Source organism: Vigna angularis, chromosome 1, assembly GCF_016808095.1.
Source record: "Vigna angularis cultivar LongXiaoDou No.4 chromosome 1, ASM1680809v1, whole genome shotgun sequence".
Classification (NCBI taxonomy): Eukaryota; Viridiplantae; Streptophyta; class Magnoliopsida; order Fabales; family Fabaceae; genus Vigna; species Vigna angularis.
This window is the reverse complement of record NC_068970.1, coordinates 55,254,609-55,271,023: the sequence shown is the minus strand read 5'-3', so window position 1 is coordinate 55,271,023 and position 16,415 is coordinate 55,254,609. Positions and strand designations below refer to the sequence as shown.

General features: G+C 30.0%; 1 protein-coding gene across 1 annotated transcript; it reads right to left on the bottom strand.

Annotated features, from left to right (window-relative positions):
• Positions 1 to 5,820: 5,820 nt before the first annotated feature.
• On the bottom strand, positions 5,821 to 7,525 carry LOC108326003 (lectin-domain containing receptor kinase VI.4). The gene is made up of 4 exons (XM_017559206.1): positions 7,456 to 7,525; positions 6,682 to 7,404; positions 6,293 to 6,348; positions 5,821 to 5,880 (listed from the first exon to the last, which is right to left on the bottom strand). Exons 1-4 carry the CDS (start codon positions 7,523 to 7,525, stop codon positions 5,821 to 5,823), a joined length of 909 nt encoding a protein of 302 aa, XP_017414695.1.
• Positions 7,526 to 16,415: the final 8,890 nt, after the last annotated feature.

Sequence of the window (16,415 nt, the reverse complement as noted above, 5' to 3'; positions counted from 1 at the left end):
AGTTGCTATCTTTCTATGTCTGCTTTTGGTTTATTTACGTTATATATATCAAAGGGTTCCGTTAACTTTTCAATATTCCTACATTGCCCCTTAAGGAACTTCCAAAAAACTGAACTCAAATGTTACCGTTGCTTCACTGTTCCCATTAAACTTTACAACTAATTATTTTTTTGGATGTAACCTAATGCTAAAGGGTCTCAGATAGAAAGATAACAATGGCAAATGTTAATCTGAGTTTCCTTCGTCGTTAGGATAAAGGGGAAAGTTTTAACGTAAACATGTTAAATAAATTTAAGTAGTATTTTTAAAGTATCAGAAATAAATATGAATTATGTTTAACGAATTTTTAAATGAACACACATTTATTGTCCCCATCTCGAATTTCGTAACTGTAATGGCAACTCTTGTCGATTTGTATTGGAAATTAAAACACTCTTCCTGTCAACTTTACAACAAGTTATTAATCACTATTTATACGGTTCCAACACATTTTTATATGATATATAATTAAATATTAATGATTTCATTTTAAATTTGAAAATGTACGCATGTGTTACTCATAAAATGGTCGAGATTATTATAAAATAAATGACATTCAAGTCACTCTAGGATAACAAAAAAAGTTGTGTAATCAAATATTTGATAAAATTTGTGTGATATATTAAATAAATATTCTTAATACATATCTATATGTATTAGATATAAGTATTTAATTATTCGTTTTTAATAAGATGGTTATAAATCTTGTTTAATTATTTGATAAAAAGATGATTTCATATATTTTATTTTTTTTATTTTAACTTATGAGATTGTAGTTATTATATAAAAAATAAGTTTTTAAAATTTATATTTTGACACAACTAATTTAAATTTATTTTAATCAAGATCAATTTATTTACATTAATATTTTATTGATTATTTTATTGAAAAAGACCAAGTTTATATTTTAAAGATATTTTTAAATATTTTTTTTAAAATTAAAAAATATATAAAAATATCGGTAGGTATTTTGGATACTACGAATGTAAAAAAAAATCATAGATGTTTTTTCATAGATATATAGTAATAACAGAATAAATAACATAATACAATTTTTTAGACGAATTAAATGACAGAAGAAATTATTATTTGTCTCGTTGTCATTCCTAATCCACTCAATAATTTCTTCAATTTAAATCTGAATCAATTTGGTAATAAAATGGCAATTTTTTAAATTAAGGAATCTTTTTGACTAAATTTATTGAAGTGTTTTTGTAGGACAAAAACATGTAAAATTACTTAATTTTAAACCAAACAATACTTTAAATAATATGACACAGTTAGAAAAAAAATGTAATTTCTACATTTATAAAATAATACTTCTTTAGAAGAATGTTTTAAGCCACGTTATTATTACATGATTTATATATATATGCTTTAAATATCACACCATATAAAAGACTGTGTAGGATACTTCATTTGGCGCATTTTGAAGTCCTTATGAATGTAAGGTTTTGTATTACTCTCTTAATCTAACGAAGTCTAAAAGATAAATGAACAGGTTTTATCTAGCTTCTCTGATGAATTGTAAAGGATAATAAATTTAAGATTTCAGTTGATGTGTTATAAAATAAAATAGTAGAGAGTATAAAATAGAATGAAGACTAATTATATATATATATATATATATATATATATATGTTTTTTATTACTAATAAGAAAAGTCTTATTTATAGATACAATAAGACATGAAATTATTCAAAATATTTGTAAATTTTTTTTTCATAATATTATAGTTGTAGGAGTAAATTAGTTGCTTAAATGCTTTATTTCTTTTTTGAATGACATCAGTAAGATCTATTACATCTAAATGTATTTCAATATTTAATATTAAAGATAAGTTCTTCCTCTTAATGTAAAGGACCGCAAATTTAAATGTTTTAAGATTTGAATTGTTTAGAACTAGTAAAACAATATTAATAATAATCAAATTTCATGTTATAAAATTAATATAAAAATATTAAATATTAAAAAAATAATCACATATAAATAATGATTATAATAATCATAATAAAAAAATAATATTAAGAAGAAAGAGATAAAAATTAATAAAGTCAAACAAATTCTTATCACAAAAATAAGAATATAAAATAACATTGTAAATAAGAAAAGAATTAAAAGGAGTCTGGATTAAGACACGCATAATAGTATTGCCATTAAAGAGAAAATGTACTCACCAATTCAAATGGTTAAAACATTGTACTAATGTAACATACTATAAAATAAAACCCATAGTAAAGAGATAAAGAAATAAAAATAAAAGAATATAAGAGAAAAAGATGACTAATGTTTAATACAAATATCTAAATCTCATAGATACAAAATCTAATAGAAAAAGTCATATTTATAAATGCAAAATATAACTTAAAAAAATACAAATCAAATATTTAATACCAATATCTAAAAGACTAATCAATTATATATAAATAACGGTAACAAATTAATGAACAATCTTTGATTCGTAACATGACTCACTTTATCTAAATAATTTTTAATGATAGACAATCTCAAGGTTCCTTCTAATATGCTTTATTTAACAAATTCTATGGAAGTCAAAACTTTTTTTGATACATTAAAGAGTTCGAAAAGCTTCCTAGTTAAGACAAGAAAAACAAATCCATTAAGAATGATGAACTCCTTGATGGTCAAAGTTTACATCATGTAAGTGAAAGAAGTGAAGTTAGTTTATATTTACTACCACTTCATTTTAGAGAAAACTAGATAAATTATAACCTTTTAGAAATAACATTTTCGGCTTATTTAAAACTTTATTTGTTTTTCAAATTTTACAGAAAAAATTTATATTCTATAATGTCAGTCTCCATCGAAGCTCTTTTAAGTCTTCCTAAATAATTTCATTTTATAGGCTCCCTTTATTTCTTCTAAAATGTTTCTTGTAAAAACTTATTGAAGGGTTTCTCACCTTCCAATCCCTATCCTTGAAGTGTTTCTCTGTATTCAAACACTCATCAGCACATTGGTGCTAAAGATACTCCTTGTTTCAAAGCCAATATCATGATGGAACATCAAATTATTAAGGCATGTCTTATTTATTCTCGTAATATTGAAAGCAACAATTACAATAACTAATAAATATCTTAAATGAATATTAAATAAACATAGTTAAATTTGTTTTTCCAAAAGCATGTTAAATTGAAAAATATAAATAAATTATGTATAAATGCCTTAATTGAGTTATTATATACAATGATCTTATGTATACATTTTTAAAAATATATAATAAAAATCAACAAAAAATTATGCATTAAAAATATCATAAGTACATTTTAATTAAAATTTGAACTAGCATGGATGGAAATCCCGATCTTCTATTTTACTAAGTAAAGAAATTTACTCCAATGTAAGTATTTCTTTCATGAGCAGAAGCATAAAGTGGAAAAGGACTGTAAAAAAGAACATGGACGTGGACATCCTAAAATGTATTTTATTGTCGTGCGTGAAGGCAAATTAAAATATCATTTTTAGTCTCTTAATTTTAATAAAAATTAAAATCAATTTACTTAGTCTAATTTAGTCTTCAAACTTTAAAATATATAAATTTAATCATTTTAATCAATTTTTTTAAAAAATATTTAACATTATAATTATATTTCTCAATTAACATTAAAACAGAAATATATTAAACTATATAAATAATTCAAATATTATAATAAATTACATTTACAACATCAAATAAACTATTTGATTAAAAAAATTAGGTTAAAATTTTAAAAAGTATTTAAATTGAAGTCAAATTTATTTGATGAAATGTTTGTTTTTGTATAATAGATAATTTTACTGAGAAAAAAATGATTTACTGGTTGTAGATTCATCTTGTTTCACATAAATTTTGGGTTGGTGATCTTATATTTTATTTGTATATGTTAGATTTTCAATATGCTGTAAATGGTGAAGTATGATTAAGTGTGAATTTAATTAGATGTTAATGTGTAGTGATAGTTAGCATGTTAATAGTATATATAGATAAAAAAAAAATAGAATCTATTCCGTATTTTAATACTTGGTTGTCTTAATCGTTGGGTCATTTTCTTAGATGGAAGCTTTATGCAGGCTTATAACAGTTAGTCTGTATCAAATGCACTAAAGAAGAGTGAATTGTAATTTGGTTCGGAAGATAGTAGTAACAATCTCCAACGTCTCTCATTTCCTATGTGAAGACAACTAGCATTGATATTGGAGCCCAGATCCCCTTCACCATTACATTTCATTCATTAAGGTTGTGTTTTTTTGAGTGGATTTGAGAAGATGGATTTGAGGAAATTTGAAAAGATTTAAAAATAATTTTTTTTGTCGTTTATTTGAGTGAATTTGAAGGTAAACAAAAATAAATTTGAAAATAATTTTTTTTAATTTGTCATGTCAATACAATTCTATATTAATTCTCACAAATTTTATTTCCAAATTCACTCTCATTTATCTCCAAATTCACTCAAATAAACGACAAAAAAAATTATCTTCAAATCCTCTCAAATCCCCTCAAATTCATCCTCTCAAATCCACTCAAAAGAACAGGCCTAACCTTCTTCTCCAACGTTTCTGCAACCATCTTTCTCTTCAGCAAGTTAATATACAGTGAGCTCTTTTGGAAGACCTAAAAAATATATATATAACGAACTCCAAGGTGGTATCGATACAGATTCTTAATCATTATAGGTGATTGCGTTAAAATCATTATAAATTTGAAAAACTCATCCAATATAACTTTAATAAAAATAATAAAAACTATTTATAATATCATTTTATATTGATTAACGTATCTATTTTTTTAATGTATAAAAAGAAGTTAATCAAATAATAAGCTAAAATAACATATAACTAAAATAACCACTAGTAAATAATAAAAATACAACTAAAAAATATAAAATTATAAATACTTTATAAATAAACAATTTTTTAAAAAACTTAATTTATAAATATTCTCAAATTTATAAAGAAACTCTGACACACACTCTCCCTCTCTCTCAAAAAGTTTAATGTTTTTACACATTTATAGTGTAAAACATTTTTCTCCGCTATTCTATCATAAATTTCGTTGCTAATAGAATATGTAGTTAAATTATTCTTCGTTGTCGATAGTGTCATAAGTATTTTAAACGTTGTGCAAATATTTTTTTTTCCGTCTATTTCTATATATGTTGTTAAATTCATACCATTGACATTTAATTAATTTTATATTTTATTAAATAAAAAATAAAAAATATTTATAATTTATAATCTAATCAAGGTAATGTATCGAATCAAACTATTCTCTAACTTTTTCACATTCTCAATACATAAAAATTTGATTTAGGCTAAATTTAGCGCAATTCAACTTATATTTTCAATCCTATTCTTAAAAAATTATTATGTAATCCAAATCATCATGCATCTATCATTTTAAATAATTTTTTTGATAAGTATTTCAAGTTTTACCATTTGATATTAACACAAAAGGTAATCAAACCATAACCATACAATCATCCTTAATAACGCCAATATACACATGTGAAAAAGAATCCTCTGATATTACTACTTTATAAATTTTTGATATAAAATTTTGTGATTAAGAGTATTATACACTAGTACAGTCAAGAAAAACGACAGTGATTATTTTTGTCCATAGGCAACAGTTCTTGAACCGAGACATATACAGGCGAGGCAAAAAGTCCACAACTTTATGCCTTGGTTGTGAATCGAGGCAAAAAGTGGAGGATTTCACCTCGGTTCCCTTTGAACCGAGGTCGTATGTCTTTTTTTTTTTAGTTTCATAGACGGCAGGATTTAAGGATTATTAGAATCAATCTCCAAAGTTGAAAAATCAATCCATTGGTCGATACGGGCCTGCAACGTGAAACAAAAAAGCGTATAAAATAGGAAAAGGAGTGTGGAAAAAGAGGAGAAATCAAATAGACTGGAATAAGTTGGGTAACGAGGGAGTTGAGGCTTAGACTCAAACCCAAATGTTCCTTTTGAACCATCATCTCTAGCTTTATAAATTTTAGCTGCTGAAGAAGTTGGGTAACGAGGGAGTGGGATTGAGGTGCAGTTGAAAGAGAGAGAGTAAGAAGGGGATGATGATGATGATGAAAAGCAGGGGAGATGTGGAGGAGTGGAAAGGGGGGCCGTGTGGGTTGGGATTATATAGAAAAGAGAGAGAATGGGTGGGAGTAGTGTGTAAGTTCAATGATGACTTTATGTCAGCAAGGCCAATTATCTCAATCATGACATTTGCCCCCAAAATAATACCACCCACCTCTTTATCAATGGGAGTAGACAGGTACAATGCGTTGTCACCATTGAGCCGAGCAACTGCAGGAAAGAATCTAATGATATAATGTGGTAAAGTAATAAGAAATAACTCAAATGATATAATGTGAAACTCAATAAAATAATCTAAAATATCTTTCAAATAGTAAAATTTGTAAAATAATGACAATTCAGTTTGTACAAACTAAAAAAGATCGAACCAATGTTGTGATTACGCAAAAGATTATTATAATAAACTGGTAGTTCCATCTTTAAAATATTATTTTTCTTGAAAAATAGTTTCGAAAACAATAATAGACCATTCATCTAACCTCTACGGTATTTATAAATCCTTAAAAGTAGTCTTGCTATAAAGCCTTGCTAGACCAAAGTCACCTAAATGAGCATTAAAGTCCCCATCAATAAGAAAATTGCTAGATTTCACATCTCTATGGATCACCACTTGCTCCCATTCTTCATGCAGATACAACAGCCCAACAGCTACACCTTTGAGAATTCTGAATCTTTGATCCCAATCCAAAACAAAGCTTCTACTGAATAGGAGAGAGTCAAGGCTCCCATTTGGAATGTAATCATAAACCAAAAGGAGATCATTCTTGTGCTTGCACCACCCTTGAAGGTTCACCAAATTCTTGTGCCTCAATCTTCCTAAGCTTTCAATCTCAGATGCAAATTCCCTCATTCCTTTGGCTGGAGTTCTCAGGATCCTTTTAACAGCAACCTCAGTTCCTGTTCTGGGTAACACCCCTTTGTAAACAGAACCAAAGCCTCCAACTCCAATTAGTTGGCTTTCTACGAACCCCTTTGTTGCTAAGTGAAGATCTCTGTATCTGAACCTGTGAGGACAATCCATTTCCCAGTCCTCAAGAGTTTCAAATACCGTGTATCTCTTATAGAGTGTCACATAAAGAAAAAGGCACAACAAGGTAAATGTCAAAGGAGACATCATGCCAATTATAACCTTGATCCAAGGAAAAGACTGTGAGTGTTTCTCCTTTGGTGGTGGCTTTGGAAGTAGTGCATAATCTAATGGAGGAGCAACCCCATTCAATGCAAAACTCCACCCTAGAATATAATGAGCACTTGCTTTCCTCTTACCTGTTGATGCAGAGAAACAAAAAACTAAAACATAGAAAGCCATCATAATACCTTTGATTGCAACCTCGCGGAAGTTGGTCTTGGTGTTTGAGTAGAGTCTTTTCCACTCATCCAATATCATCTTGCTTGGAAGAAGAAGATCAAGGGGATTTTTGGGTTTGGGCTTGGGTGCCTCCTCTTCTGTGTAACACCCTACTATTTTAAAGGGTATTACTGATAGTAGAGACTAAATTAATTTGATATCTCTTATAAACAATCAAACTTTATTTCATTTAATCCAAAGTACAATACCAAACTTACAAGATTTAAACAATATAGTCTTCACCATTGAAATTTCAACTTATAAGTTTTACACAACATAATCTTCCCAATACAAATTTATTCTTTTTACAAAAATCCCTGAAAGTTTTTCCCCGCATCTCTCTCATCTCTAAGCTTGTTCAACCGCATCTGCAACATTATCTAATCACATATAACATGAGTTATATGATCATAGTACAAACAAATAAGGGTAAGCCAACCTTATCATAAAATCATTAAACTTGTAAAAATATTATAATCATGTATTTCTGCAATTGATAAAATATCATTATTCCGATGTCATTAATTCATCATTATCAAAGTCATCTTTCCCATTTCCATAAATCTTACAAGTGTACCATGCTTACTCATGAAGCCTTATGGTCAGACCGCTCTCTGCCTGCTTCCTTAAGCCTCACTTATATACTATGTCTTACTTTCCGAAGCCTTATGGTCAGACCCCTCTCTGCCTGCTTCTATATAACTTACGAATCATATGTTTATGTCAAAGCCTTATGGTCAGACCACTTTCTGCCTGCTTTCATAAACCTCAGGTGTTACTTTGCTCATACCAAACTCTCATGGTATAACTCGAACATACTACTCCCGGTAGTAAACATCATTTCATAAGTAATGATTTCTCATATCCACTCCAACATTTCATAAAACCAACAATTCATACCCTCTTATCCACCTAACTCAATCATGTTCATTCTTTAATCAAGAATTCATAATAACCCGTTTTGGTATCAATAAATTAAACATATTACCATATATTATGCTTCATATTATAAACTCATTTTGCCCATAACGAGTATAACTCAACATATTTTCACCAAACAAAGATCATGGATCAACCAAAATATATCAACATATCGTAGGAACTACATATTAAAGTCTGGGCTCAATGTAATAATAAATAAAATATATATGAAATTTTTACCATGATAATATTATGCATCTATAATCAACTTGTTTTATTTTATTTTCATCCTAGTAGAGATTTTTCTTTACTCCAATTGGTCACCGGAGAGGACCCAGATGTCTGAACGCATCAAACTCACCTTCGACACCAGCACATATGACTAGTCACAACTGACTGGACCAGGCCAGGGCTGCTCTATGATCAGGGATGTGCCAACTCAGGTTTTTAAGGTTCCTCTATCCTACCAACAAAGGGAGGCCCTCAATAATTAATCAATTTATTTATTTAATTTATCTACCTTTTTGTCTTATGCTCTAAATCTAAAATGCCTAATTTTAATATTTTTACTTCCTCTCACAACAACCTCAAACAGTATCTGTATATCTATTTAATACTCATATATAAGCAATTATAGAACCCTTACTCCAGACCTTCCAACAAGATCAATTTCAGCCAACAAACTCATTCAATAAATTCATCGCATCTCAACATGTACAATTTAACAGTTTCAGTTATAACACCCAATATAATAAAAGTCATAAAACAGTTTCGCAAGAGAACACCAGTTCAACATTCGTATATTTATAAATTCATACAAAAATAATTAGTTGCCCTTACCATCAAAATAATATTAATATAAAAATTCAGGGGAAACAAGAAGTTGAATCTGGCAGAGCCGGTTAGACAATTTCTCATCCTTCCACAAAGATGCAATAAAAAAATAGATAAGACAATAAAATTTCTGGGGAAACAAGAAGTTGAATCTGGCAGAGCCGGTTAGACAACTTCTAATCCATCCAAAAATACAATATAATTAAATAACACGAACATTAACATGTCTGGGGAAACAAGAAGTTGAATCTGGCAGAGCCAGTTAGACAACTTCTAATCCATCCAAAAATACAATATAATTAAATAATACGAACATTAACATGTCTGGGGAAACAAGAAGTTGAATCTGGCAGAGCCGGTTAGACAACTTCTAATCCTTCCAAAAATGCAATAAAATAAATAAGTAAAGCAATAAATAGTTTGGGGAAACAAGAAGTTGAATCTGGCAGAGCCGGTTAGACAACTTCTAATCCTTCCAAAATACAATAAAAATAAATAAGGAAAGCAATAAAATGTTTGGGGAAACAAGAAATTGAATCTGGCAGAGCCGGTTAGACAATTTCTAATCCTTCCAAAATACAAAAATAAACAACTAATAACATACAAATGGCATAACATAATCAACATCACATTTTACAACTATCACACTTGAATATCAACACAAAAGCATACTCTCATTTAAATTCAAGATCATACAGAAACAAAATACTCCATATTCAAGATTTAAGATCAGACAAAAGCAAAATATAGCATATTCAAGACTCAAGATAATACAAAGGGAAATACTCAAAGTTAGCTCCCCTTACCTCTATTCCAGACTTAGTTTCCTCTTCTCAAACCGTTCTCCGGAAACTTCCAGAATTTCCCCTCTTCAACTATAATTTACTCCAACTCTCTTCTCTCACAATTTCTCTAGAATTTTGATGTAAATTTCCAGCCTCCCCCCTTGGCTATTTATAGTAAAAAAATTTACTATTCATTTTTACTATTCATTTTTACTATTCATTTTTTTATTCATTTTACTATTACAAAAATAATTTTTTATTTGCAAATTGGTGAATTCTGATCTCAAAGCTACGTGTAACACTTATCCTTTCCAAAAATATTTTTTTTTTTTTTTTTACTATTCACTTTTTACTATTCACAATTTACTATTCACTAATTTTTTTATTTTTTTTTTAGTATCTAATTTCAAGGATCTTACATTCTGCCTCTTCTTTGGGCTTCTCTGGCTCTGGCTTAGCCACTTTCTTCGGCTCATCCTAAGGTTTGGGTTTCGACTCCTTAGGCTGGGCAGGCTTCTTCGCAGATTGAATAGGTGGAACAACGTCGGTTTGCTTAACGCGAGCAAGGGAGGGGAGCAGTGGTGGAGAACGCGGCGCAACAAAGGTAAGACCACGATGGAGGTACAAACCGCTATGAACGAGCAATGGAGGAGTGAAGGAGGCGATCACAAACGCGACGGAGGCAGGGCGAGCGCCGCCACGGAGGCGCGACGAGCAGGAGCGGGGGAGGCGTGACAAGCAGCGAAAACAATGGTGGAGATGCAGAGGAAGAAGAAAGCTGGACGCAGCGAAGCTTTTGGATGCAGCGGCGATAGCAGAAGAACGAAGAAACACAATGCGTGTAGGGTTAATTGTGAAAATATTAAAGCAATATTGCTTCGATTATATCTTAATCGAGGTAATCAAACCATATTGCCCCTGTTATTCACTTGACCCGATGCCTAAACATGAACTATACGCCTCGGGTGCACACAAAACCGAAGCATAAAAGCTTCGTTCAAACTTGCAAAGGCCCTACTGCCTCGGGTCCAAGGGCAACCGATGTCGTAGATGTTTTTCACACGATTTAGCGAAAAAATGCGATACATTATACATCGGTTCTTATATCAACTGAGGTAATATACACTTTGTGCCTCGGCTCCTCTTGAACCAAGGCCTATAAGGTCGCTGAAATTGCAAAAATGCCACCGCGTTTTCATCTGCTTCGATTTTCGTAAGACCGATGCCTATAGGGCGCGTTAGAAAGCAGTTTTTTTACTAGTGATAATTTAAAAAAAAAAGCTTTGTTTTTGGAATGATATCATTTTGTATAAACCAATCTTTCTCACTAGACTCACCGTCTAAATTCTTTTTTTCGACAACTTTGATTAGAATGATGAAGTAAAATAGAAATGATTATATTTATTTTATTATTTATTTATTGTTTTTATATAGCTAAATATATTATGTAAAGATTTTTAATTTTAAGCATTTCTAGCTTCATGAATCACGTAATTGTTCTTTTAAAAGATATTCATCTTTTTCAGTCTAAATGAAGATTGTATTTACAGAAGACATTATAATGTTTAAGTTAGTCAAGTATATCATATGGTGATAAATACGATTATTAATAAACATAATAAACGTACTTTGTACAATGTACTATTTATACTATTAGCATAAGTCTTTACCTGGATGAGTTTAAGCCATGTGACCTAATTACCTGTTAATCTTAGATTAATTCTTTCTTCCATAGTTTAAATGTAGATTATTATAACTAATTAGTTTGACTGTCATGATTTCATTCCGGTTAAACATGCGTGGGTCGGGTACATGGACACAATCAGGTCTTATGTCATCATGGTCAATATGTATCTAGATGCGTACAATACACTAGCCCTCCAAACTTGTTGAAGACATGTAGAAATTTTTCGTTGATGCCGAATATCAGGATTTGTCCTGCTTGTGAGGATGTCGGCCTTTAGTTCTCATTCTGTTGCAAAGGATATCAGTCTTCCATCATTGTCATGTTTGCAAAGAAAATTTGTATTTCTTTGGCAATGTAACCTTATAGGAATAATAGCCCTCCAGTCTCAACGAGGGTTGATTGATGGGTGTCACACCTAAAAGAGTCCAACAGTCATGACTCCTTAACCATCAAATACAAGTGGATGTAACAATTGAGATTGAAAGATTGAAGACATAGGAGGTGAAGAGTCATATAAAATCTATAAATAGTAGGCACATTTAACTATTTAAGTATTTGTAACACTTCTCTTTCTTGGTGTCGATATATATATATTTCGAGAGTAACTAGTGGTCTAATTTTTTAATAGCATTAGGTATGTTGTCATTTGGCAGTTTTCGATATGTATGTTAGGGATAACCTAGAGTAAAGTACTAGTATGTGGTACTTCACGAGTGTTATCTCCTGTGAGTAAAGAAGTGCTTATTAGACAAGGGAGGAACCTGTCGATGAGGTACTTGAGTCTAAGTGGTCAGCTGGGGGTGGATATGATTGGGTAGATCCAAGGGTTAAGATGTAGACGTCAAAGTTTAGGTGGTCGTCTATACTAAGATCCTTGTAGGAAAGCATGTATACTTTTAAGGGTGCCAAGTTCGAAGACATATTGACCTTTGAGAGGACGAGTGCAATATATTATATTTGTCATGGACGAGATGGTCATCCTAGCCTTCTTCATTCATTTACATGTTTTTGTACCCTTTGATGAGTTCACAATGGGGTGTAATGCATTTTGAATGTACCGTATACCCAATTACACCCAAACAACTAGGGCTTCCTATAGGCATTTTGGTTTGTATGTAAATCTTTAGGGTTAGACCCTACACCTTAGTGTTTCTTACATTTTATAGTACCCGTCCTCAATATTCAATTACTTGGCTTTCATTGATTAGGCAATCGAGGACATGTTTATTGGGTTTTTATTCCTAGTCTTTCAAAAAAAAATGTAAGGTTGGTTTCTTCAAATTTGTGGTTACTAATAAGGGGCGTTTTCACTTTTATGATGAGAATGGTAGCCGCAAATTCCCTTTTTATTGGATGATCAACAATTCGATTAGGTATTAGAAGTGGTTGAGGAATAACATGATAGATGATGATAAAAGAACCTTAATTATTATAAATTAACTTTCCTGTCGCCTGCCAACTAGGGAAATAGTTAAAATATACCTATCTCCCCGTCCTTTGAATGATAACTGGTGAGTTAATTATTTAAGGCTAAGTATAAAGTAAATTTTGATTAATTCTAAAATATTTCACTTGTTGTAGGAGTAATGGTGCACCATGTGAAGAAAACACCAACATATGACGTGTTTCAAATTTTAAGAAGTAAGGACAGGGGACCTTGGCTTCTGCATTGAAGGGGTCGCTAATAGATATCCACCCCCATGTGATTGCTCCCAGAAAAATCCAAACCTTCTAGCGTCAACATGTCTTTCCTCTTGTTGAGTTGATTCCTCTTTCTTCTTTTCCTTATCACAGTTCCTCCGACCTTCTCTCTTCTCATCATACCTTCGATAAATGGCATTTGAGCTTTCCACATCATTGCATCTCAAAAATAACTTGAGGTGGTACAACTAGATAAGCCCTCAATCTTGACTTAGTAGGTCAACATGTACTCACCAAGGTCTTATCTCCTCATGGTTGAGATGTATCCAAACATGTATAATACACTTATTCTTCTATAATAAAATATCTTTGATTTTTTACTTTTAGTTATTTTTATTCTACTAACTTATTTCTATCCTTTTTTTAAGAGTTGTGAATGAGATGTCTGATTCTTTTATATATTGATGTGAGGCTCAAACTTGAAGAACAAGAAAGGTAAGATAATGAGATATTTCACTAATACTCTTATGTCTATTCACGTTCTTAGGTGTACATATATTGTATTTGTGTAATTTGATGTAAAGGTAGGTGTACCTCGTTAAACCCATGAAGTGACATTGAAGATGAACACTCTTACTTTAACATAACAATGCATCACTAATTTTTATGTTACATATATTTTTATTTTTAAAATTTAGATATAAAATTAAAATTTCTTATTTTCTAAAATTTTATTATATTTTAATTTTAAAACTTTAAAAATAAATGAATATAATTTTTTTAACGTTAAATATTTTTACATATTAAATAAGGTTTTAAATTGACATTTTTAATGTAAACAATTCAAACATAAATCTAAAACACAATTTAATATATTAAATAAATTTAATATAACCGAATTAAGAGGAATATATTTATTTATTTTTAAAATTTAATGTCAAAAGTATATCAAAATTTTGGACAGAATTTCTTTTTTAATTCTTATTAAGTTTAAAAATCTAAGGGATATTTAACATTTTCTTTTTCACATTGTAATGAATAAGAGACGAGTATTATTGTTGGAGAGTTTAATTGAAGGATGAAGATTAAAATACATCATTGAAATTTAAAATTCCACTAGTGTGTGTGTGTCTATATATATATATATATATATATATATATATATATATATATATATATATATATATATATAATTAAGGTAGAATGTGCTTTATAAAAGGAAAGAGAAAAGAAATTTAGATTGAAGGATGAAACTTAGGAACATAAGCAACCATCTCCTGGTAACTATAATGCGTTTCCATGTCATATAGAGAAAAGTGATTGGAAAAAAAAAGTGTAGTAAGGGTAGTTTATGGGACCAAAAGGTAGGGAGAAAAGCAAAATGATACTCCCAAGTTAGAACGTTTTTAATAAAAAGTCTTTTACTTCTACACCACATTCCTTTCATTTACTTAAATAATACACTTTAATATTTATGTCGAACACATTTTCTGTTTTATGTTATTAAAGAAAAGTGGCCCAAGTTATCTCCAAAGTGTAAAGGCACAATTCCTACGTATATTCCAATCGACAAGAAATAAAGATCCAGTCATTTAAGATTACACCAACATACTTTAGCTTTTTGTACTTTTGGGTTCAGGAGGGTTTAGGAAATCAAAGAAACTTAAACAAAGAAAAGCAAGGGGTGACTAATTTCCATGGAGTTGCATGTGAATGCTGACCAAATATGTTATTACTAATCGAGTAAGCACATATAAGGCTATTCTAATCAAATGATGACCAAATATGTCATTGCTAATTTTATTTTAATTACATTCAATTTATAAACAAATTCTCCACTTTCAACCTATTTTATTTGTGTAGTATTAAATTGTGTATTAATAAACACTTTTAAATCATTAAAGAAAAACCTACCACTAAATAATTTGATTTTGTTTTCTTGCAATTGAATTGAATTTAGTTGTTTCGATAAATGCTTTTATCATGTTCTTCATTTTGTACATACAGAGGTAAAATTGGATATCATGCTAGTAAGATGCATGACATGATGGATATTCCAACTTATAAGTGGAAGTATTGTTTTTTTACAATAGAACGAGAGCAAAAGGGGAGTGTAAATAGAAATAGCGTGAAGGAATATGAAGAATGTGGGCCAAGTAATTAATATCAGGGGTGTTGCTCCCTCCACCACCACCCCTTACTCCCTCCACCTCCCCAATTTATCTTATTTTCAAAACTATTATTCTGTTTTAACTTTTTTATTTTTTACCTTTTGGAATTTTTTAACATGTTTTAAAACCCTAATTTACCTCTCACTTTCACTCCCGCGGTAGATGCACCCCACCACCACACCACATCTTTCACTCTTCTTCTCTTCTCATCTACATTCAAGGTTTTCTTCTTTCTTCTCTTTCTTTTTCTTTCAACCTTCTCTTCCCCACTTCCCTTTTCCTTTGCTTCTTTCCATTGTTGGTGTTGATTTGGAGAAGCGTAGAGGAGAGCGTAGATCTAGCGGTGGGTCTGGTTTTTCATCTCCATCTCAGGTTAGTTTAAATCTGTATATCTGTTTATCATGTGTTGCTGTTGTGCTTGGTTTGTCTCTCAGAGCCGCGAAGGCTAAAACTGATGTGGGATATCCGTTTGGCCTTCAACGGATGTCCGACATCCAAACGGATGTCCGACATCCAAACGGATGTCCGACATCCAAACGGATATCCCACATCTGTTTTGGCCTTCCAGTTCTGTATTTTTTATTTCTTCACTATTTTAGCTTTTTTGAATTTATATTTCGAATATATATATATATATATATATATATATATATATATATATTTGATATATATTTTCTTAATTTTTTTTAAACCATAATATAATTTGAATATATAGATTTGATATATTTTTAACTCTTTTTCACGTTTTAGATTATTAATTTAATATTTTATAAATTTTCTTCATGTTTATTTAATTGTGTCATTCATGTTCATATATATCTAAAATTGATGAGGTAAATATTATTAAATTAATTATAGTTAGGTAGTAAATATGTATTTGTATTTAACTT

Bases quoted from the DNA above. Each gene is read 5' to 3' on its own strand.
- LOC108326003 (XM_017559206.1), bottom strand. From the start codon at position 7,525: ATGATATTGGATGAGTGGAAAAGACTCTACTCAAACACCAAGACCAAC. The intron at 7,405-7,455 runs GTATTATGATGG...CTGCATCAACAG, and splicing joins CCGCGAGGTTGCAATCAAAG to GTAAGAGGAAAGCAAGTGCT. The intron at 5,881-6,292 runs GTGGGTGGTATT...TTCACGTTGCAG, and splicing joins CTACTCCCATTGATAAAGAG to GCCCGTATCGACCAATGGAT.